The sequence below is a fragment of the Lucilia cuprina genome, chromosome 6 (assembly GCF_022045245.1).
Source record: "Lucilia cuprina isolate Lc7/37 chromosome 6, ASM2204524v1, whole genome shotgun sequence".
In the NCBI taxonomy this organism is placed as follows: domain Eukaryota; kingdom Metazoa; phylum Arthropoda; class Insecta; order Diptera; family Calliphoridae; genus Lucilia; species Lucilia cuprina.
The window spans coordinates 41,825,140-41,850,975 of NC_060954.1; the positions used below are offsets into that span (position 1 = coordinate 41,825,140).

Genomic DNA, 25,836 nt, shown 5'->3' on the forward strand with positions numbered 1-25,836 from the left:
GAATATATTTGATCATCACCGTCTCATCACAACACCTAGATAAGACGATATTCATCCCAGTTGTCAAATTTTTTCTGTACCGAGCTGTCCACAGACGCTTCAACAAGGGCACTTGCGAACTTATGTAACCATGGTCTGTAACGGAGTGCTCTTGTGAACCTCTTCAATCCTAAATTTCGTTTTTAATACTTTCTCTCTGATTCTATTTACGAAGATAGCTTTATTACATAAGATCTGCGTGATCAAGACATTAGTATTATAGAAATCTATTAGGCCTTGCATTTGGAGTTTGTGGTGAAAGTTGAAAACCTATTACTATTTTCTTACTTTTTCTTTGTGACCATTTAACCAGTTTTATCAGCGTAGAAAAATTAGAAATTTACCAAAATGTATCCATTGTTTTGTAACTTCCAAGGTTCGTGGATTAAATCTATATATGTATTTTATCTATGTTTATTTTAGTCTTTAGACAGTTATTGTTGATAAACCAACAATAAGGACTTATAGGCTGATTTCCACTGATATGGAGCACGGATCTAAAATTTTATAAATACCCATTTTGATTGAGAAGTAGGAATACTTCTGAAATACTTCTAAAATTCTTCAAAATGCTATTCCCAGGAATCTCTACTGAACATATGTGGATGGGTGGTTGGGTATATTATATACCGATTGTTGAAATTAAGTAATTTTCTGAAAGGGACCTTAGGGTCACTTATATACCGATCTTCATATAATTTGTTAGAAATTTTTGTTTCATACATAAGGTCTGATGGAGACCTTATGTTTGGGGGTAGGGTCAATTATAGACCGATATTCATAAGATTTATTAAAGAAACTCTGCTCATATTAGATTTATTTATACCGAATTTCATTGCTAAAACTGTTATGAGCTGTTTTTTCAACGGGTCACTTGCTTAAGGGCTATGCGAAAACGTGGACCAATATTGCCAATATTTTCAATACCACTAATGTGAACCAATATTTCGCAATGTTACAAACAGAATGATAAAAACAATATATTCCCCATTTTTTTTGATGGTGGGTATGGGATAATTGAATTTAAATTTAAATTTAAAATTCTAATCACTCCGTTATCATATCATTCAATATGTCATTCAAACTTTTCAAAACTATATATAAATTTTATTTTAATTGTTCGATTGTGAAATTAAGTGTTTTGTAATGAATGAGTAATTTGTAATATTTTTTTAAAAATTTGATAATTTGTAATAGGTACTCAAATTAAACCAAAAATAAATTTAAGTTTTTATAGGGGTGATTAAATTGTTTGTTTGTCTGAAAAAAAGACAATGGTTTTAAGAAAATGCAAGTTACTTTATTTGTTTACTACAAGTACCTAAGGAAAGAATATGAAGTAGTAGGTATGTAAGTAGTAGTTGTAACAATTTGTTTAATGATTATAATTTTATATATATATTTACTTTTCTATCTGCCGATTTATACATCAACCTAAAGCATGAATTGCAGTTTTCTTTCTTTTTTGATCAATTGACAAAAGAAAAGAAAATTAGAACGCATAAATAGTTTTCACTCTCCTGTTATGTTCTAAACAAGATTTTAAAGTCCTTGCTTCAAAGGTGATCGATTTTAGATCAAATAAATATTAGACTTTTCACTTTTATACCCTCTGCGGCGGACCGAGGTGTAGGATACGATTTCCTTTTATTCATTTTTGTTGCACTGCAAATGTTCTCAGTCAATTATCGGATCTAAATAGGTTTAGGACACTCTTTGCTCACATTGATCTTTGTTGCTCTACAAATGTTCTCAGTCATTCATCCGATCTTTAAAGTCGGATTTGGAGATTTGATTTTTCCAATGATGGTTCAGAGTAGTTAGCATTCTTAGGCCAAACTTTGTTTCCAACACAATTCGTCACACGAAAGTATTATAGGTTATTATATCCATTTCGTATAGATTCCGCCAGTTCCGAGAAATAACGAATAAATCAAATAAAAAGTATCCTTTTCGCTTTTACACCTTCTGCGGTGCAAATGGTCTCAGTCAACCATCCCATTTGTGGGCCCTTAATGGAAAATAAGTCATGAATGAATCATAGTTAAGACTATATACTACTAAGGAGATTATAAGCTTAATTCCAGACTAAACTATAGTCCAGACTTTAGACTCAACTATTGTCCAAACTATAGACTAAACTATTGTCCAAACTATAGACTGAATTATAGTCCAGACTATATACTACTAACGAGACTATAAGCTTAATTCCAGACTAAACTATAGTCCAAACTATAGACTAAACTATAGTCCAAACTAAAGACTAAATCATAGTCCACACTATATACTACTGTAGAGACTTCAAATTAAATTCCAGACTAAAGTACAGTCCAAACTATAGACTGAACTATGGCCCAGAATATTGTCTGAAGTAGGTTCAGACTGAACCATAGTCCAGACTATAGCCTGCTCTATTATAGTCATGATTACAGACTAAACTATAGTCTAGAATATAGACTAAACTATAATAGAAACTATAGACTACTCTATAGTCAAGATTACAGACTAAACTACAAACAGAACTATAGTCTGAACTATATCTCAGACTATACTGAATTGTAGTTCAAACTATAGACTAATCTATACTATATTATGGTCTAGTCTACAGTCTGGAATGTAGTCAAATATATAGTTAAATATATAGTTTAGTCTATAATATGTACTATATTCTAGACTAAACTAAGGTCCAAACTAAGGTTCTTTCAGATAAATTCAAGGTTGTATCCACATATGCCCCCAAAGAGAAATTCATTTAAACCTTTGATCTAATATGTCACTTAGCAATTTAATCAAATCTGTTAAACGAACCAAATGGTTTTCTTAAAGATCCACTAAATTTGTGATTATTTTACAAGTCTATATTTTTTATAATTGATCCTTTATATCTTTTTACCTTAATATTAATGGAAACGTGAAAAGCATCTCAAACATTTAGTATATTCAACATTAATAATCTCCCTCTACTGGATGTTGTGTATGAGTCCAACACAAGTTTAGGGTTCAAAAATACTGGCAGTATATACATTTCCTGGTAAAAGTCACTTTATGATGCATAGAACCCTCATCAAAGAACTTATACAAAGAGGACATCCAGTAACAATGATAACAGCGTGTAGTTTAAAGGATTTAAAATTGGGTGCCAACTATACAGAAGTTTTGATAGAACCAGTTTATGATTTCTGGAATGATGGTAATCAGTATAAACTATTCGACATTAATTATCTTTCAATTAAACATTTATTATTCTTCTATATTGTATAGTTATACCATTCTTTAAAGCCGACAATATATTCGCCTTAACTGAAATGGAATTTTTAGATTTTCTAAAAATGGTGGATATCGGTTTAAGAACCACCGAACATGCTTTAAAACAACCCAAGGTACAGGAAATCATTAATCATTCTCAGCCGAAGGGACAATATGATTTACTTTTGGCCGAACAATTCTATCAGGAACCCTTCTTAGCCTTATCCCATATATATGATATACATGTAGTGACTAGCAGTACTTTGGGTTATGAAAATCATATGAGTCAAATGATGGGCGTATTAACACCCTGGTCAATTGTACCCCATGGTTTTATGCCCTTAACCGATCATATGAGTTTTATGTAGCGCGTTAAAAATAATTATTATTCTTTGGCTGAAGATTTAATTAGTGAGTTTGATTTATTTCCGAAAATGGATAAATTGGTGCACAAATATTTTGGCCACTTGAAAGGTATGTGTGTGAGGTTTTACTTATTTGTTTGTGTTACAAAACTGTATACTTTCAGTTAATATTCCTCCCGTTTCCCATATGGAAAAGAATGTATCTGTCATGTTGCTTAACAGTCATACACCTTTAACCACCTCCGGCCCTCAATTCCACCGGTATGGGTACCCATAGGAGGCATGCACATCTATCCACCCAAACAACTGCCACAAGATATTAAAAACTTTTTGAATGGAGCAGAAAATGGAGTCATTTATTTCAGTTTAGGTGAGTTTCTGTTTAAACCCTCCAAAAACAATTCACATTTTAACAAATTTCCCTTTGTTGCAGGCAGCAATGTCCAATCGAAAGATATGCCTGCTGAAAAACTTCAAGTATTTCTTGAAGTCTTTGCCTCCATGAAAGAGCGCATACTTTGGAAATTTTAAAATGAAAGTATAACCAACCTGCCATCAAATGTCATGATCAAAGCCTGCTTACCACAAGCCGATATATTGGCTCATCCCAATGTCAAAGTGTTCATTACTCATTACTCATGGTTTATTTGGCACTCAGGAAGGTGTTCACTATGCCATTACCATGTTGGGTATACCCATTTATTGCGATCAACATTTGAATATGCGCAAAGCAGTACAACATGGTTATGCCATTAGTCAAGATTTCCCCGAATTAACAAAATCCATTTTGAAAGATTCCCTAGAGAAACTACTACACGATCCCTTTTATCGTATTAATATTAATAGAATTTCGAAAATTTTCCATGATCGTCCTTTGGGTGCTCGTGAAACTGCCATGTATTGGATTGAATATGTTATAAGGCATAATGGTGCTACCCATTTAAGATCAGCTGGTTTAGATCTCAAATGGTATCAATTTTACCTATTGGATGTTATAGCTTTTGTTATTGGCTGCATTGTCTTGATCTTGACATTGTCTTGGCTTGCTCTACGTATGATTTTCTATCGTAAACCTCATCAGGTGAAATCTATGCAGTAATTTGTATTTCTGTTTCAGTCTCTAGTCATTTAGCATGTATTTTATTAATAAAACAATATTGGCTTAAGTATAAAACTACTTATGATTACTGTATGAAATCAGTTTTCTAGGAAATTTATATTGTTCACATTAATTAGTCCTCATTTTATCTCAATTTATCTGGTCATAGATCATACAATTTATTCACCAACTTTTTCGTGATATTCAGACTTTGGTAATGATCCGAGTGTTTATCTGAGAAGTTAGTCAAATTCTCCAATAACTAACGACATCGATCAACATATATATTTATTGGAAATCTCAAGTATTGTAATATTTTAGTTGGACCGAAGATAGTAGTATAACAGCAAAGGGACATTGACATTACAAATTGACACAAAGCAGACTAGAATAAAGTCATATCTATAGTCCAATATATAAAAGTTAACATTATAGACTAAACTAGTCCCAATACTATAGTTTAAGCTATGGCCCAGCCTGTAGAGTGCGTTATAGTCCAGAGATAGACCACAGCTATAGTTCAGACTCTAGAATGAAAGTCTGAACTATAGACTTTAGACTGATCTGTAGATAGACCAAACTATAGTCCAAATAATAGTCTAAACTATAGTCTAAATTATATTCTAAACTGTATTTCAGTCTGTAGATTGAATTATGGTAAAACAATAGACTAAACTATAGACTAAACTGCCATTTAAGCTATAGGCTAAAGTTTTTTCCATATATATGACTGAACTATAATCAGACTATAAAGTAAAGTATAGTCTAGAATGTGGACTAAACAAATAGACTAAACTATAGACTAAACTGCCATTTAAGCTATAGACTGAAGTTTTGTCCATATATACGACTGAACTATAATCAGACTATAAAGTAAAGTATAGTCTAGAATGTGGACTAAACTGTAGTAGAGACTTTAGACAAAACCTTAGTCCAGACAGTATACTGAACTTTAGTCTAAACTATGGACATTATTAAGGCTAAACTGTAGTGACACTGAATTATAATCTACGTTTTTAATTGAGCTTTAGACTGAACTAAAGTTTAAACTATAGATGCTTCTGCAGTCCAGACTACAAGCTAAAATGTAGTTCAAACTATAGACAGACTTTGCTTTGAAATATTGTTCATTCTTTAATGTCCATTGCGACTTTTACTGAGTTAAAGTCCACACAATAAACTAAACTATATTCCAGATTGTGGACTGAATTTTTGACGATTCTGAATTATATTCATGGTTTATACTGAACGTTAGTTTAGACTATGGACTGAACTAAAGTCCAAACTATAGATAACCCTGCAGTTTAGACTACAACTATGTTATAAGGCATAATGGTGCTACCCATAGGAATAGAGTAACTGGTTTAGATCTTAAATGGTATCGATTCTATCTATTGGATGTTATAGCTTTCGTTATTGGGTGCATTGTGCTGTCCCTAGACTATTGTCTAGAATATGGATTGAATTATTACCGATTCTTAAAACTTCCACGATTATTTAGAGTGAAGACCAAATTATAGTCTAAACTTCAACTAATCTTAAGTCTAGACTTAACTGTAAACTGAATTATAGTCTGAATTATTGTCTTTTCTTAAAACTGAATAATAATTCAGAGTGCAGACCGAATTGTAGTCTTAACTATAGACTGAACTTTGTTCAGTCCATAATTTTACTTGATCTCATATATGGTCCACTTTTATAACTATAAGTTAGTATTTTACCTAGATATTACTCATTGCCCGACTTAGGATTAGTCCGATTATATGAGTTTTTATTTTGTGTCATTGCAAGGATAGCTAAAACGAAGTTAGTAGTGGATGTAACAATACAGATCTAGGTTATTTTCCATCGGGCGATTTAAAAACGCTACAATTATTAATATCATTACAATTATAACTACAACAAAATTGTGCTTTAAGAATAGCTTTGTATATCTTTGTCGATCGATTACACTCAATCCATATCTAAACAATATTGCTGGTGTTTGGCGTTGAAATTAATTTAAAAATATTTAATTAAAATTCTTTCTGAGATTTTACCGAGAACTACTATATGGGTTTATCATTAGATTTATTAAAATATATTGTAAAATTATAATGGAAAATTCTAATCACTTTGTAAGCAATCACTTCATGTATCAATAAAACTTTTCAAATCTAATTTTATTTTAATTGTTCGATTACGAAATAAAGTGTGAAATTGTAATTTATAATATTTTTTTTAATCAATGCCTACTAAGTATTAATATTAATTATTTACATCATTTTATAATACTTAGGTATTTAAGTGAAACCGAAAACAAAAGTTTTATTTTATTTTAAAAATAAGTTTATTTGTGTTATTTTTATAGCGGTAATTAAATTTTTTGTTTGTTTGAATGAAAATGACAATTGTTTTAAAAATAAACGCAAGTTAATTTATTTGTTTATTTAGTACAAGTACTTAAGGAAAGAATAACTAAGTAAGTAGTAGTTGTAACAATTTGTTTAATGATTAGAATTTTATATATATATTTACTCTTCTATCAGACGATTTACACATCAACGTAAAGCATGATTTGCAGGTTTTTTATAAATTAACAAAAAATAAAATAAAAAATAATAACATTAGAACGTAGAAATAGTTTTCAATTTATTTAATTTCACTATTATCAATTTAGTAGTTGATCAAACACTAACGTATATAATAGTACACCTTGTCCGAGTCAAGGCAATCATTTCAATATCATCATCGTCATCATCAGTTTCGTTTAAGAGAAACAATTTTTTTTTCCACACAACAATCTATTATTTGCATGTGAAAGTGCGGTCCATTAAAGTAGAAAAGTTAATGAAATTAATGTGCAAAAATGGTAAATAGATATTGTTTTAAATTAGAAACACACTTTCTTAAAATTGATCATATCAGTAGTGATATTATGAGTAAAAATTACCAATTTGTGGATTAAAAACAGTTGTGACATGAAACCTAATGTTCTATATAAGGTTCTGAAAATCTTGATCCAAAAGTGCTATGATTTTTGTTATGATGATTTAGAGTAATTAGAATACTTCAGCAAGACTTAGTTCCTTTACAAAGCAATCTGTCAGATGAAAGCATTTCCCAGATATCTATTTCGAATAGATTCGGCCCGGTTCGGGAAATAACTGAGAAATCAATTAAACAGTTTTCTCTCTGCTTTTACACCTTCTAAGCTTTGCCGATATTGATCTTTGTTATATTACAAGTGGTCTCTATCAACAATCCAAACTGTGTTTCCTTTATAGACAAAAATTTTACAGAATAATTGAACTATAGTCCAGACATATGACTGAATAGATTCGGCTCGTTTCGGGAAATAATAGAGAAATCAAATAAACAGTTTTCTCTCTGCTTTTACACCCTCTGAGCTTTGCTGATATTGATCTTTGTTATATTACAAGTGGTCTCTCTCAACAATCCAAACTGTGTTTCTTTATGGACAAATATTTTACAAAATAATTGAACTATAGTCCAGATATATGACTGACATAGTGTCAGGACTATAAACATAATTTCAGACTGATCTATAGTCCAGATTATAACCGGAACTATAGTCCAGACTAAACAGACTAAACTATAGTATAAACTATAGACTGAACTATTGTCCAGATTTTGGACAGAACTAATGTGCAGACTATAGTCTAAACTGTAAGCTAAAGTATAGACTGATCCATACTATATGCATATTACGGCTTAGTCTACTGTCAGAAATCTAGTCAATTATAGACTATAAATTACTCTATAGGTTGTGCTATAGCCTAGTCTAAACTTAAGTTCATACAGTTAACTAAACTATAATCCAGACTAAAACTATGGTCCAGAGTGGTATTGAAGAAAATTGCTTAAACAAAACTCAGTCCGTAAAAACTACTTGAAAATATAATATCGAAAATTATCTGGTTGTGTTCTAAAGAAATATAAAGTTGTCAATAGGATTTCAATACTCATCTGATAGGTCACTTAACAATCTAATAAAATTTGTTAAAAGAACTAAAGGGTTCTCTTAAAGATCTACTAAATTAGGGAGTTATTATTTATACAAGTCCATAACCTAATATTTTAAAATTTATCATTTTATATTTTTTCTTCATTTACAACAAATAATTTTATTCATATATTAATGGAAACGTTAAAAGCATCCCAAACATTTAATATGTTCAATATTTACAACCTCCCTACTATGGATGTTATGTACGAGTCCACCTCAAGTTGAAAGTTCAAAAATTCTGGCCGTATATATATTTCCCGGTAAAAGTCACTTTATGATGCATAATACCATTATAAAGGAACTCATACAGAGAGGTCATCAAGTGACAATGATAACAGCTTTTAGTTTAAAGGATTTAAAATTAGGAGCCAACTATACAGAAGTTTTAATAGAACCAGTTTATGATTTTTGGACTGATAGTAAGTAGTATGACCAAATTTCATTCACAAACTCCATTTCTAATAAAAATGTTAATATTATTCTTTATATCTTTAGTTATACAATCATTTAAAGCCGACAATATTTTCGAATTATCCGAAATGCAATTTTTCGATATTTTAAAAATGTTGGATATACTCGGTGTGAAGACCACCGAACATGCTTTAAAACAAACCAAAGTTCAGGAAATCATTAATCATCCACAGCCAAAGGGACAATATGATTTGCTTCTGGCCGAACAATTCTATCAGGAACCCTTTTTGGCCTTGTCCTATATATACGATATACCCGTGGTAACTAGCAGTACTTTGGGTTATGAAAATCATATGAGTCAAATGATGGGCGTAATAACGCCCTGGTCATTTGTACCTCATGGTTTTTTACCCTTGACCGATCATATGAGTTTTATGGAACGTCTTATGAATAGTTATTATTCACTTGCAGAAGATTTGCATAGAGAATGGGATTTATTTCCGAAAATGGATAAATTGGTGCAGAAATATTTTGGTCATTTAAAAGGTATAAGTGAATATTTCTACTAATTTGTACAATTGCAATAATATATACTTTCAGTTAATATTCCTCCCGTTTCTCATATGGAAAAGAATGTATCTGTCATGTTGCTTAACAGTCATACACCTTTAACCACCTCCCGACCTTCAATTACCGGTATGGTATCCATAGGAGGCATGCACATCTATCCACCCAAACAACTGCCACAAGATATCAAAACCTTCTTAGATGGAGCAAAAAATGGTGCCGTTTATTTCAGTTTGGGTAAGTTTCTTTTAAGGCGCTTTAAAAACTAAAACAAATTTTATATAACTTCCCTTGTTTTTCCTCTACAGGCAGCAATGTCCAATCGAAAGATATGCCTGCTGAAAAACTTAAAATTTTCCTTGAAGTCTTTGCCTCCATGAAAGAGCGTATACTTTGGAAATTTGAGAATGAAAGTATAGCCAATCTGCCATCAAATGTCATGATCAAAGCCTGGTTACCACAAGCCGATATATTGGCTCATCCCAATGTCAAAGTATTCATTACACATGGTGGTTTATTCGGCACTCAGGAAGGAGTTCACTATGCCGTTCCCATGTTGGGCATGCCAATCTATAGTGATCAACATTTAAATATGCGTAAAGCTGTACAAAGTGGTTATGCTATTAGTCTACATTTTCCCGATATAACAAAACCAATTTTAAAAGATTCTCTAGAGAAATTACTACACGATCCTTATTATCGTAATAATATTAATAGAATTTCGAAAATTTTCCATGATCGTCCTTTGGATGCTCGTGAAACTGCCATGTATTGGATTGAATATGTTATAAGGCATAACGGTGCTACTCACTTAAGATCAGCTGGTTTAGATCTTAAATGGTATCAATTTTATCTATTGGATGTTATAGCTTTTGTTATTGGCTGCATTGTCTTGATCTTGACATTGTCTTGGCTTGCTTTACGTATGATTTTGTATCGTAAACCTCATCAGGTGAAATCTAAGATGCAGTAATTCTGTTTTAGTCTCAAGTCACTTAGTATGTATTTTATTGTTAAATCTATAGTTTTAATAAAACAATTTTGGTTTATGTATAAAACTACTTACAATAACTGTATTAAATCAACTTTCTATGGAATTTACATTGTTTTCATTTGGCAGTCCTCTTGATTTATGAAAAATCGTTTCATATTTAGTTTGTGTATTTTAAGTTTTAACTTATCTATTCATCTTGAACTGACTATTCGATGAAAGATTAATTTAATTATTGACCAACTTTTTCGTAACAGTCCCGTTTTTGTAATGATTCAAGTGTTTATCTAAGCAGTTGGTCAAATTCTCCAAAAACTGACGAGATCGTCCATGAATTGTAATATTTCATTGGGCCGAAGGTCTTTCACATTCAAAATTGGCATACAGTAGACTAGACTAATGTCATGTCTATGGTCCAAAATATAGACTAAACTATAGTTAAGTTTATAGACTAAACTAATCCCCATACTATAGTTTAAGCTATGGCCCAGACAGTAGTGTGAGTTATAGTCCAGAGATAGACTACAGCTATACTTCAGACTATATGAAATACAGTTCAGATTATCAGACTGTAGACTGAACTTTGGTCCAGATAATATTCTAAGCTATAGTCTAAATTAAATTCTAAACTGTAGTTCAGGCTATAGCCTGAACTATGGTCAGACTATAGAAATAACTATTGTCCACATATATGACTGAACTATAGTCCATATATTAATTTAAACAATATTCTAGATTTTTAGTAAACTATTGTTTAGACTACAGACTGAACTATGTTAAGACAATAATAGGCTAAGCTGTCGTCCCGAAAATAGACTTAACTGTAGTCGATACTATAGGCTAAACTGTCGTCCAGACTGTAGTCTGAACTTTAGACATTTCTAGGACACTGAATGAAATTACAACTGAACTATAGTTTAGACTATAGACTAAAGTAAAGTCCAAACTATAGATGACTTTTCAGTCCAGACAACAACCTAAAATAGAGTTCAAACTATAGACAGGTCTTTAGTCTAGGCTTTGTATTGAAATATTATCCATTCTTCAGGCTATACTATGGTTCCAACAACTGACGGAGTTATAGTCCTGATTATGGACTGAATTATTGCCGATTCATAAAACTGAACGACTTTTCACATTGTAGACGGAATTATAGTAAAGTACAAGTTAATTTTAGTCCATGCTGAACTATTAACTGAACTGTAGTCCATATTATGTTCTGAGTTATTGCCTTTACTGAAAACTTAACAATAATTTCGAGTCTAAACCGAACTATAGTCTAAACTATAGACTGAACTTCATTCCCGACTTTAAACTGAAACACCTCCCAATTTTTACAATGATCTACAGTCCTGACTAAAATAATGACATATAATCCAGACTATATACTAAACTATAAACTCTATGTAAGTTTTACGATAATCTGATATATATGGACTAAACTATAGAATAAACTTCAGTCCTGACTAAAAACTAAACTATAGATCTAACAGTAAACGCCAATTAGTTAGCTAAAAAACTAAGCTATAAGACAAACTATTTACTTTCTATTGGATAACACTATGTATTGTCTGGACTGTAGTCTAGTATATATACTGAACTTTAATCTTCATTTTGTAAAATCATATTCCAAGCTAAAGACAACAGTATTAATAGCAATTAACGATTTTATAACATATTTATATACTATTCTAAATTTTCCCCTTTGTTGCTAATCCGAAAACATAGCACGTGATCAGATAATGCTTTCTATTTCTATTCCTAACAAAACCCCAGATATCGCCATAGCAAAATTTATATTTAGCACGTGAAAAAGAAACAAAAAAATACAGTGAGTTAACATTTTTTTTTTTTTTGCAAACTATTTATGTGTGTCACTTCTATTATGATAATTATAGATTTTAAAGTGGAAACAAAAATAAAATTATTTTTAATCTCGATATTTTTGTTTGTTTCATCAATCCATTCTCGCATGGCGATAAGAGTTTGCTTGAAGCATCTAGAAAACATAGTTTTTCTAAGACCTCCACATACTTTTATATATTAGAGATAAATCACTGTAATCAAAACAAACAAAAAATAATGGTCCATATGACTAGAAAAAAACACAAATTCATGGTGATATTAAACAAAAATATATAAAGACAGATCCCCCATATGAAATGTATATTGCAACAACTAATAGTTTCTTCAATTGATTAATATGAATAAAGGTAATTTTCTTTTCATCAACCGGTTGCCAAAACAAATTTAAAACCTGAAAATAATATGTATTCAAATCTATATACATATGTATGGATAGCTAAACCCCGTAGCAGTTCATCTTATCATTTTAAAAACCGGCAGCAAAACAAAAACATAAACAAAATTTCATTCAGCACGTGAAAAAAACAATAAACTAGGGAGATAATACTAGTTATGTATGTATATTCAGTTCCACTAATACAATTAAATAAATAAGCACAAATCGACTTCTATAATAAATATTAATAAGATAATTCAGTACCGAAAAATACTGTGTGACAACATACATAATTTATAATTTGTTTATGAGTAAAAAAACACTAATTTTAATCTATATTTGCTATATATATGTAAGTGTATTAAGAAATCGTGTTAATGAGTGACAAGTATATTCATCGGAGAATTTTGAACCTAGAATAAAGAAATTTGACAGTAGATTTGTTATTAATCAAATAGATTCTACTCCGCTGGCTTGAGATCAAAATGTCTTAGAACATTTTATAAAATGGGGTTTTAGCCCAAGAGCGTACGTACAGCTGGAAACCACGAATAGATAGATAGATAGATAGATAGATAGATAGATAGATAGATAGATAGATAGATAGATAGATAGATAGATAGATAGATAGATAGATAGATAGATAGATAGATAGATAGATAGATATAGATAGATAGATAGATAGATAGATAGATAGATAGATAGATAGATAGATAGATAGATAGATAGATAGATAGATAGATAGATAGATAGATAGATAGATAGATAGATAGATAGATAGATAGATAGATAGATAGATAGATAGATAGATAGATAGATAGATAGATAGATAGATAGATAGATAGATAGATAGATAGATAGATAGATAGATAGATAGATAGATAGATAGATAGATAGATAGATAGATAGATAGATAGATAGATAGATAGATAGATAGATAGATAGATAGATAGATAGATAGATAGATAGATAGATAGATAGATAGATAGATAGATAGATAGATAGATAGTTAGTTAGTTAGTTAGTTAGTTAGTTAGTTAGTTAGTTAGTTAGTTAGTTAGTTAGTTAGTTTTAGTTAGTTAGTTAGTTAGTTAGTTAGTTAGTTAGTTAGTTAGTTAGTTAGTTAGTTAGTTAGTTAGTTAGTTAGTTAGTTAGTTAGTTAGTTAGTTTATAGTTAGTTAGTTAGTTATTAGTTAGTTAGTTAGTTAGTTAGTTAGTTAGTAAGTTAGTTAGTTAGTTAGTTAGTTAGTTAGTTAGTTAGTTAGTTAGTTAGTTAGTTAGTTAGTTAGTTAGTTAGTTTGTTAGTTAGTTAGTTAGTTAGTTAGTTAGTTAGTTAGTTAGTTAGTTAGTTAGTTAGTTAGTTAGTTAGTTAGTTAGTTAGTTAGTTAGTTAGTTTGTTTGTTTGGTCAGCGAATCAAAACGGGTACACTAATACAGAATAACATATTCTTTTCGCCAAAACACACGCACATATTTAAATTTTTGTTTTAATTATAACAATTTGTTTTTACTCATATATTAGTTTAAAATTTTTAAGCTGTGTTTATACTTATTTATTTAACTCTAAACAACTTTAGAACAAATGTTGTAACAACAACTTTTTCCTATAATTTTTCTGTTTTTGACGATGATTCGACATTAATTTCTAGATTTCAAACAATAGCGTATGAATAGTTTGTGTGTGTGTGTGTTTTTTTATTACTGAAACTGAACATAAAATAGTTTACAATGAATCTCTAACTATTAGTGACAGTTTAGTAGTTTTTCAAACCCACTAACGATCGCACACACCTTGCCGGAGCCAAGGTTTTAAAATTGCATCCGCGTCCGGATGTTTATGAAGAACTTTTACTTAAAGTTTTTAGAAATTATTTTGTGAAAAAATAGTTAATTGTTTGTATAAAGTGTTAAAATTAATTACAGTAAAAAAATAAATTATAGTAAAATGGTAAATAATATTTTGTAATTGTAAAATGAGAAAAGAGATAAAATTTAACCAAAAAAAAAAAATTCCATAAAACTGATAAAACAAGAAATGATGTTAAAAATTGTTGTTGTTTTGAAGTGTTTAGATTTCGATTTTACACATCGAAATATTCGTAAAGAATCATTGAATAATGGCGATATGAAACAAACAATCAATTGATATACACATAGTTAAAAAATATTATTTAAAAGGATTTATGCGCGCGGAGCACTAAAAAAAAGGTTTAAAATTTTGAAGAGAATTTCCCGATAAAACTGTGATAAATAAAGTGTATATTGTCGGATGTAGTGTGTGAAACATTTGACCTATATCTCAGTCCATAATTTAAACAATAGTTAATATAATAATCTAGGATATAGTTTAGTTTTTAGTATTAACATGTAGCTTAGCTGATAATATGGGCAATAGTTCAGATCGAATTCATTATTATATAAGTTGTTTAGATGACGGATATTTGTTGCAGCAACTTCTATATGATCTAAAGTGTCTCAAAAATGTATAACTTTTGCATCTTTGTTAAGTAAACTTATAGGTTCCCTTGGAGCTCTTATATGTATTTTAAAAGATCGCTCAACAACAGGGGATAATTGTAGGTGCATCACAACATGTCGAATCTCCTTCTAGCCTAGCAGACATCCAAATATATTTTATCAAACAAATTCTTACCAAAAGTATTTAAATATGGGAAATATATGTATATAATCGGCATTGGCATGACTGAAAATAATTATTTCACACATTAATTACTTAATCACATACAAACATACATACTTACATTAGAATTACATACATACTCAAGTAAAATAATTAATTTATATATTTATTTTCTCTATTTTCAATCATTCATCAAATTAACTACGTAATTCTACAACCAATTTACTTGTTTATTTATTAAAACGTAAAAAGCATCTCAAACATTTAATATGTTCATCATTAACAATCTCCCTCCTGTGGATGCTTTGTATGAGTCCAGCTCCAGCTGAGAGTTCAAAAATTCTGGCCGTATATGCTTTTCCCGGTAAAAGTCACTATATGATGCATAAAACCATTATAAAGGAACTCATACAGAGAGGTCATCAAGTAACAATGATAACAGCGTTTAGTTTAAAGGATTTAAAATTGGGTGCTAACTATACAGAAGTTTTGATCGAACCAGTTTATGATTTTTGGAGTGATAGTAAGTTTGATAATTTCTATAATGTCTATTAATTATACAAATATATATATTTTTTTTTTGTTTAGTTATACCATTCTTTAAAGCCGACAACATTTTTGAATTATCCGAAATGGACTTCTTCGATTTTTTGAAAATGTTGGAAATTATCGGTATGAAAACCACTGAACATGCCCTTAAGCAACCCAAAGTTCAGGAAATCATTAATCATCCCCAGCCGAAGGGACAATATGATTTACTTTTGGCCGAACAATTCTATCAGGAACCCTTTTTAGCCCTTTCCTACATATACGATATACCCGTAGTGACTAGCAGTACTTTGGGTTATGAAAATCATATGAGTCAAATGATGGGCGTATTAACACCCTGGTCATTTGTGCCCCATGGTTTTTTGCCTTTCACCGATCAAATGAGCTTTATGGAACGTGTTAAAAATAGTTATTATTCATTGGCTGAAGATTTGATTAGAGAATGGGATTTATTTCCGAAAATGGATAAATTAGTGCAGAAATATTTTGGCCACTTGAAAGGTATGTGTGTGAGGTTTTACTTATTTGTTTGTGTTACAAAACTGTATACTTTCAGTTAATATTCCTCCCGTTTCCCATATGGAAAAGAATGTATCTGTCATGTTGCTTAACAGTCATACACCTTTAACCACCTCCAGGCCCTCAATTACCGGTATGGTACCCATAGGAGGCATGCACATCTATCCACCCAAACAACTGCCGCAAGATATTAAAACTTTCTTAGATGGCGCAGAAAATGGTGCCATTTATTTCAGTTTGGGTATGTTTCTTTTAGGGCCCTTTAAAAACAAAACAAATGTTTAATAATTTTCCTTCCTTTTCCTATACAGGCAGCAATGTCCAATCGAAAGATATGCCTGCTGAAAAACTTAAAATTTTCCTCGAAGTCTTTGCCTCCATGAAACAGCGTATACTTTGGAAATTTGAAAATGAAAGTATAGCCAATCTGCCATCAAATGTCATGATCAAAGCCTGGTTACCACAAGCCGATATATTGGCTCATCCAAATGTCAAAGTGTTCATTACTCATGGTGGTTTATTCGGCACTCAGGAAGGTGTTCACTATGCCGTTCCCATGTTGGGTATGCCTATCTATTGTGATCAACATCTAAATATGCGCAAAGCTGTGCAAAATGGTTATGCCATAAGTCTACATTTTCCCGATATAACAAAACCAATTTTAAAAGATTCACTAGACAAATTACTCCACGATCCCTATTATCGTAATAATATTAATAGAATTTCGAATATTTTCCATGATCGTCCTTTGGGTGCTCGTGAAACTGCCATGTATTGGATCGAATATGTTATAAGGCATAATGGTGCTACTCACTTAAGATCAGCTGGTTTAGATCTTAAATGGTATCAATTTTATCTATTGGATGTTATAGCTTTCGTTATTGGATGCATTGTGTTGACCTTGACATTGTCTTGGCTTGCTCTACGTATGATTTTGTATCGTAAACCTCATCATGTAAAATCTAAGATGCAATAATTTGTATTTTTGTTTTAGTGTCTAGTTTATTTAGTATGTATTTAAATTGTTTAATCTATAGTTTTAATAAACAAATGTTGGTTTAAGTATAAAACGGTTAATAGTAATTATTACTATATAATTATCTGTTAGTTTGATTCCATGAAAATTTTGAGGCGCAAGCACCAACCAACTAACTAACTAACTAAGTAACTAACTAAGTAATTAACTAATTAACTAACTAACTAACTAACTAACTAACTAAATTACTTACTAACTAACTAACTAACTAACTTACTAACTAACTAACTAACTAACTAACTAACTAACTAACTAACTAACTAACTAACTAACTAACTAACTTACTAACTAACTAACTAACTAACTAACTAACTAACTAACTAACTAACTAACTAACTAACTAACTAACTAACTAACTAACTTACTAACTAACTAACTAACTAACTACCTAACTAACTAACTAACTAACTAACTAACTTACTAACTAACTAACTAACTAACTATCTATCTATCTATCTATCTATCTATCTATCTATCTATCTATCTATCTATCTATCTATCTATCTATCTATCTAACTAACTAACTTACTAACTAACTAACTAACTAACTAACTAACTAACTAAAAAACTAACTAACTATCTAACTAACAAACTAAATAACCAACTAACATAATAACTAACTTACTAACTAACTATCGAAATAAATAACTAACTGATTGGTGAAAGAATGAAACGGTGGATAGAACTATTAAGATCCTTAATACAAGAAGCCTTCTCAAAATGAGCATGTATGGGGTTAGTATCAAGGTAAGTATTGAGAGCGGACATACTTTGTTACGAATACACCTAAACATAATTGGACATGCGAATTCAGACTAATGTAAATACTGTAGATGGAAGACTAAGACTCCGCCAATTGGCATTGGTGTTTTTCTTCGGATTTGAAGTAGTTACATCTTCTTACCAACTAACTCACTCAAATTATACATTAGAAGACTGATTTAATAGACTTTCTACATATGTGGAAAATTTTCATACTTCCAAGCTATTCCCCGTACTGGATTTGAATATTTTAACGTTTTTACAGACTTTTCCAACATTGCACAGTGTCTAACTAGTAAGTGGTGTGAAAAAGTCATTAAAAGAGCCAGACATACTACATATGTGTGTAGATTGATGCACATGCCTCCAAACATTTAGATGTCAAGAAATAGTTGCGAATTTTACAGAAGTCCCGAACACTTCTGGACGTTATTAAGACAATACGAACAAAAAAACCGAGGAAATATTATCTGATATAATCGATCAAATTCAACCAAAATTAATATGATTTGTCCTTGGGACAAAAACCTATTCACATATTATGAAAGAGACTTTTTGATAATCTCTGCGATAGAAAATGTTTGCTGGGTATGTGCTTGCTAATAAATTTCCATGTATAGGCTCCTGCTGTGCAATTCGGTTCAAACTAAAGTGTGTTTCAGAAAAAATCGATTGTTTCAGGGAAATATTAATACTTAATCAAAATACAAAAGTTGTATGTAAATTTTTAACTGAAAATCGAATTTATCAATGAATAAAATAAAAAAAAATGTTTACTTAAAAATCTCCCATTTTATACGGCTTACCTTTTTGCACGTAGAGTAACCTGGCATTGAGCTTTTTCATAAACCATTGAAAAATCCTATTAAAAACACCATTAAAATATTTTTTTTTTTATTTTTTTAATAACCAATTTTTTATTTAATATTTAAAATACAAAAAAAATTCGGATTTTCTGTATACCCATGTTGGAGTTGGGCATAATTGTAGTGGGGTAAATAAATATGTATATATTTTTTAAAAACTAAATTTTGAAAATAAATTTTTAACCAAATCAAATATAGTTTCTCTAAAATGAACAAATAAAAATATTATGAAACCATGATGGGGTTTATAAAATGTTAAACGATTTTTTTCTTCTTCATCATCATTATTGTCCACACAATTGCTTAATGGCCGACAACCATGGATCTCTTGGTCTTCTTCTCCTTCTTTTCGTGGGTGATGGTAACTTCCTCTGTAAGATAATGATATCAAATCAGAAACATATATATGATGTTTGTAGGCTTAAGAAAATTAATAACATTATCTGTATCGATCTATCTATCTATCTATCTATCTATCTATCTATCTATCTATCTATCTATCTATCTATCTATCTATCTATCTATCTATCTATCTATCTATCTATCTATCTATCTATCAATCTATCTATCTATCTATCTATCTATCTATCTATCTATCTATCTATCTACGAACATTACCTACCTTCAAATTTATGTGGCAAACTCTTGATGGTCTCAATAGTTCTAACGTTCTTCTCGCCGGGCTCAATGATTTCCTCTTCGTACTCTTCAATGATTTCCTCTTCTTCGGTATCCTCGGGATTGGAGGATGGCACGGGATCGTAGACGGTCTTAACGGCCTTCTTAACAATACCCTCAGCGGTAACGGTGGTATAGTGATATTCAGTGCCACCCTCAATCTTAATGGTTTCGACGGTGGTAACATCACCGGGATTTTCAGAGGGTACAATTTTCTTGGTGCCCGACTCCGATTTCAATTTCTTGGTGGTGGTCACATTCTTGTGCTTTTCTGCATCCTTTAAAGTTTTCTTGTATTCCTTGATTTCTTCTTCGGTCAATTCGACTTCCTCCTCTTCGTAGACGGTCTTGGAGGTGGTAATAGTTTTGCCCGATTCCAATTGAGTGGTATAAGTGTACTCATGACCACCAGGCACACGTTTGGTGGATACAGTGGTGGTATCGTTTTGGAAGAAATCAGCTGGTGGTGGGGGAGCAGTAGACTTGGGCTTCTTAGTCTTCTTGGTCTTGCTATCCTTGCCGTCGGTTACATTGGAAGAGGTGACTTGTCTAATGTTTTGTTCAGTTTGCAAAGAGTTCTTGCGTACGGTACGATTGTTTTCGGTTATCTCAATGTTTTGAGAAGTGCGACGAGTCTCATGATAGGTGGATTGTTGTTGGACATTGGAGGTGGTTTGTTGTTGGACGTTTTGCAATTGTTGGTTCTTGTTGACCTTTTGGACTAATTTGCGGTTATCGGTGGAGTCGTTAGATTCTACCGAAGACTTGCGTGTAATGGTCTTCTTGTTACCGGGCTGTTTAGGTTGTTGAGCTTGACCGGGGAAGGGTGTACCTTCGGGTACGGAATCGAAGAAGGTCTTGGTCTTAGTGCTCCTAGTACCATCTTCATTGATGGTGGTGTATACCTCCTCATAACCACCCTCAATGGCACGAGTCAACATAGTGGTTCTCTCATCAATACGGATCTCCTTATTCATGCGTTGCTGTATGACCTTTTTATTGGCCTGCTCCTTTTTCATATCTTCCTCACTAACGGGCTTAGGATCCCAGAAAGTTCTGGTCGAGGTCTTAATACCACCATTAGGTTGGGGAGTAGTAGTTATCATTTCATAACCACCCTCAATGACACGGTATTGAGTGCTGGCACCGGTCTTGGGGTCATACTCAATTTTACCATCTTCAATATCGGCAGAAGTCAAGAATTCTACTCAGCGTGTTACACAAACAGTGTCAGAGTGAAGATGTGTGTATTTAGAGCAAAAAGTGTAGAGTGTCGAGTGGATTGTGGTGTTGTGATGTGTAGATTTTAGTGAAAATAAAAAGATTTATGTTTAGTTTTTAAGAAGTTTTTTTAAGTGTATTATATTTGTATCCAAGCTGTTAATTTTTTGGGGTTAGTTTTAGTTAAAGCTTTAGCTTTTTTTGTCTAATTATTACTCAACAATTCCTAATTATTTACATTTATATTAATATAATTATTTATTATGGAAAATAACTCAACTAGAAAAGTTTAATTTATTCAAAATTAAATAATTCTTTAAACATCTACTGGTTGTGGTATTATTTCGATTTCCTGATGTCCATATTTTATCAAAATCATTGGCATCAGACAGGTGTAGTGCCGCAGCACTTTAAGTAATTGTTATTTTAATTTTCGCGACATTTTCTGTTTCGTTGTACCCGATTTATGGGAAATCTGTTGAGATTTCGTTGTCACAACATTCGCTACAATTTTCGTTGTTATATGTTGGTTTGTTATGTTATTATTGTTAGTTGTAATGTCACCTGCAAAAATGTCGATGTTTTTTTGGAATAAGAAAAAAAAGAGAGAAAAATAAAAGAAAATGTTGAGGTTAGTTTAAGACTAGTTAGTTTTATAAAGAAAAAAGAAGTGTTATAAACAGTGTAGGATATGGGATATAGCTGTCAAATGAAAGGTTGATGTGATAGATTTAAAAAAAAATATTTGAAATTTAACTAAAATGTTAATATTTTTAAGAGATGAATAAGCAAATAAGGTTAAATAGTAAGAAAAATAGAAAAACTAGACATGAAACTTGGTTTTGTTTAATATCATAAATAATTTTATATATATTTGGACTTTAAGACAAATTATTCAGTAAACTCAACGCCGTCTTAAAACATAAGATTTGCTCTCCCCAGTTATTTATTGCAGAGTATATTTATGAAATTCACTCTGTCTTTATTTAAAAATTAAATAGTTTTTTTTCGACAAAAGTTAAAAATATAAAAACTTTTATTTCTCTTAAAAGTCTCAATTACAACTTCGCTGTTGATCGATTGAACATAAAGATGTCAGCTAATATAGTCATGACACTCATAGGAATAATAAAATTGCGAAAACACAAAAAAATTATTAAAAATTAAATAAAATATAAATATATAGTTTTATCTATAGTCTAGTCAATAGTCTATAAACTAGCATAGCCTTGTCTATAATCTTGTCTATAGTCTTGTCTATAGTCTTGTCTATAGTCTTGTCTACAGTCTTGTCTATAGTTTTGTATATAGTCTTGTCTATAGTCTTGTATATAGTCTTGTCTATAGTCTTGTCTATAGTCTAATCTATAGACAAGTCTAGAGTATAGTCTATGGCCTAGTCTATGGTCCAGTCTATAGTCTAGTATATAGTCTAGTATATAGTCTAGTATATAGTCTAGTCTATAGTCTAGTCTATAGTCTAGTCTAGTCTATAGTCTAGTCTATAGTCTAATATATAGTCTAGTCTGTAGACTAGTCTATAGTCTAGTCAATAGTCAAGTCTATAGTCTAGTCTATAGTCTAGTCTATAGTCTAGTCTATAGTCTAGTCTATAGTCTAGTCTATAGTCTAGTCTATAGTCTAGTCTATAGTCTAGTCTATAGTCTAGTCTATTCTATTGTCTAGTTTATCGAAAATTTCCTGTAATAAGAAAATTTATGAAAAATTTTTTCCAAAAGTAAAAGTTGTTTCAAAATGTTCTATAACAAAAACTTATAAATACATAAGTTGTCAATAAAAATACAACAACAAAAAGCTCCCCCGAAAAGCAACTCAGTTGACGTACGAAATTACTTTAAAACATAAAGATGACAAACTTACAACCAAAATAGAGATGTTACACTAGCGATAACACTAAACGATAAAAGAAATTACATTAAATAAATAAAATTAATAATATAATTACACTAAAAAATAAACAAATTATTAAATAAAAAGTATAACAAATAAAAATGCTTTAAAAGTTGTGAAAGTTTTATTCAATTTAAATAAAAAAATAGAAATAACAATTTTTTTCTTTTGCATGTGCTTAAAAAAAATAAATGGATTTTTTTTTATAAATAAAACTGAAATTATAGAAAAATAAATGTAATTTAATGAAAATAGTAGAGATTTAAACAAAACACACACATACACACATGTAGAGACAAAAACACATACAACTATAATATAAACATAATAATGAATATATTTATTATTTTGGACATAAATTTTTAACAAAAATGATTGTGCATTGTTTGTTTTTTTTATTAAAAAATGTGTTTTATTTAATAAATTTTAGGTGTTTTTTTATTTAAATATATAAAAATGTTAATTGCTAAAAAAGAGGCTAAAAATTCTATGCGAAACATATGCGTGAGATTTAAAATATTTTTAACAAAAATTAAATTGGTATATAAAAGTTTTTTAAAAAAACTTTTTATTTTACCAAGTATATTTTTTTTAATTTTAAAAAATTATATTTTATATAAAAAAGTGTGTGTTTTGTCTTATGATGTGGTGAGTTTTTAAGAGTTTGTTTAAAAATGACACTACATTTTGCAAAATGTATGAAAAATAAATTTTGCAGATTTGTTTCTTTTTCCGAGATGTGTTTTATGATTATGATGAAGGGTGATTATTTTTTGTTGTTGTTGTTGTTGTGATATTAAAATTTGTTTTGCTATTTTTTAAGAGCTACCCGTATTATCTGGTTTTGATTCTAAAGTTTTTGTTATCTTTTTCCAGATGTTGTCAAATGCATCACGACCGGAATAGTCAACTTGTCCCGATTCCCAGCATTGGCGACGCATCAATTGTTCGTAGGCATCCTGTTCGGGAGTGCGTGGTTCACCCAAACGCAAATGTGACAAGGCACCAGCCAAACCAGCCTAGAAAAATCAAGAAGAAAAACAAAAAGAAATGGTGTTTTAATAATATTCCATAAGTTTAGTTCTAAACATTTCCAAATCCAATCAAATGCAACATTTAACATAGAAACCCTTCCGTTAGGAGTAAAATAAAAAAAAAAAATGTTACAAAAATATATATAGTGAACGACCGAAAGGAGGTTCATAGACTAGTTAGTTCATAGACTATTGTCTTTAAACTAGTATATGTACTATACTACGGTCTGTCTAATCTATGGGCTAGTATACAAACAAGTTCATAGACTGGTTTATACACTAGTCCATAGACTAGTCCATAATCTAGTCCAAGGTCTAATTTAAATACTAACTCATAGTCTAGTCTATAATTTAGTTCATAGACTAGTCTAAAGACTTATCAAATGTCTAGCCCTTAGACTAGTCCACAGTATAGTCAACAATCTAGTTCACAGACAAGTCCATAAACTAGTCGGCAGTTCAGTTCACAGACAAGTCCATAAACTAGTCCATAGTCCATTCCATAAACTAGTCGACAGTTCAGTCCATGAAATAGTTAAAAGTTCAGTTCAAAGAATATTTCATAGTGTAGTCCATAATCAAAGTCAATAAACTAGTTAAAAGTCTAGTCCACACTCCAGTCAAAACTCTATAATGTAGTTTATAATTAAGTCTATTTATAATCTATACACTAATCCCTAGACTTTGGATAGACTTGTATATAGTCTAGTTAAAAGACTTGTCCAGAGACAAGTCCATAGTCTAGTATATAGACTAATCCATAGCCTAGTCTATAGTCCATAGACTTGTCCATGTTATAGTCTAAAGACTAGTTTATAATCCACATTCTAATTTAAAGTTTGTCCATAGATTAGTCCATGACTAGTTCACAGACTAGTTCATAGATAAGTCTATAAACTAGTCCACAGACTAGTACTATAGACTAGTCTACAGACTAATCCAAAGAATAATTCATATTGTTATTCTTCTTCATAATCTAGTTCATTGATTAGTTTATAGAGTAGTCAATAGACCAACTTGTAGTCTAGACCATAGTCTATAATCCACTGACAAATCCATAGTCTTAGGCAAGTGAACTGATAACTATATAGATTAGTCCAAAGTTTAGTCCAAATTCTAGTCCGCAATCTAATCCACAGACTAGTTTAAACCATAGTCATAGTCTAGTCCATTGCTCTATAGACTATTACACACACTAATATATAACAAAGTCCGTTTCATAGACAAGTTTTAAGCCGATTCTATAGATCGAGAACCTTCGGTCGAACACTATACATATTAAGAAAAAATTATAAATAGTATTAGTAATATTGGGTTTTGTATAAACAAATATGAGGATAAAGAAACCAAAAAATATGTTGAGTTTACCTTAAGGAAGATTACTATAAGAATATCTATAGATGTAATCAAATGTTTTCTATTATGTACGTACAAAAGTAATGTAATGAGAGACGACTTGACAAGAGGCATGCCACAAAATGCAAAATAATAGAAAATAAATTTGAGAAATCTACAAATGATTTTTCTCCCCCACAACTAACGAATAACCACAAAATTAATGAAATATAAACACTACAAAAAAAAACGTTATGCTACGTTACGTTACGCTAACGAAATGTTACATAACATGTTTACGTTTAACCAAATGAC

The 25,836-nt window shown here is 30.7% G+C and overlaps 4 protein-coding genes and 1 pseudogene across 7 annotated transcripts in view; 3 read left to right on the forward strand and 2 right to left on the reverse strand.

Moving 5' to 3' along the window:
- Positions 1-3,138: 3,138 nt before the first annotated feature.
- On the forward strand, positions 3,139-4,770 carry LOC111680426 (annotated as a pseudogene).
- Positions 4,771-7,472: 2,702 nt separating this feature from the next.
- Positions 7,473-17,761, forward strand: LOC111680424 (UDP-glycosyltransferase UGT5-like). The gene is made up of 6 exons (XM_023442066.2): positions 7,473-7,600; positions 8,907-9,177; positions 9,254-9,715; positions 9,770-9,973; positions 10,045-10,700; positions 17,646-17,761. Exons 1-6 carry the CDS (start codon positions 7,598-7,600, stop codon positions 17,652-17,654), a joined length of 1,605 nt encoding a protein of 534 aa, XP_023297834.2. The 5' UTR covers positions 7,473-7,597; the 3' UTR covers positions 17,655-17,761.
- LOC111680425 (UDP-glycosyltransferase UGT5-like) lies at positions 7,513-17,761 on the forward strand. 2 transcript variants are annotated; one of them, XM_023442067.2, is made up of 5 exons: positions 7,513-7,600; positions 15,863-16,133; positions 16,199-16,660; positions 16,716-16,919; positions 16,990-17,761. In XM_023442067.2, the coding sequence occupies exons 1-5, from the start codon at positions 7,598-7,600 to the stop codon at positions 17,652-17,654; spliced, it is 1,605 nt and encodes a 534-aa protein (XP_023297835.2). In that variant the 5' UTR covers positions 7,513-7,597; the 3' UTR covers positions 17,655-17,761. The 2 variants fall into 2 exon arrangements, with proteins under 2 accessions (XP_023297835.2, XP_046811237.1); XM_046955281.1 differs by lacking the exon at positions 7,513-7,600 and adding an exon at positions 14,754-14,917.
- A 1,829-nt stretch (positions 17,762-19,590) lies between these two features.
- LOC111680421 overlaps positions 19,591-25,836 on the reverse strand; it is a 29,190-nt gene continuing 22,944 nt past the window's right edge. The window contains exons 2-3 of the mRNA XM_046953650.1: positions 19,965-21,224; positions 19,591-19,713 (exon numbers count right to left, since the gene is read on the reverse strand). Coding sequence (XP_046809606.1) covers positions 19,646-19,713; positions 19,965-21,224 — 1,328 coding nt within the window. The 3' untranslated portion in view covers positions 19,591-19,645. The remainder of the gene's footprint in view (positions 19,714-19,964; positions 21,225-25,836) is intronic.
- LOC111680417 (glycogenin-1) overlaps positions 23,929-25,836 on the reverse strand; it is a 25,041-nt gene continuing 23,133 nt past the window's right edge. For all 3 annotated transcript variants that reach the window (XM_046953647.1, XM_046953649.1, XM_046953648.1), the window contains one exon: positions 23,929-24,171. In XM_046953647.1, coding sequence (XP_046809603.1) covers positions 23,971-24,171 — 201 coding nt within the window. In that variant the 3' untranslated portion in view covers positions 23,929-23,970. The remainder of the gene's footprint in view (positions 24,172-25,836) is intronic.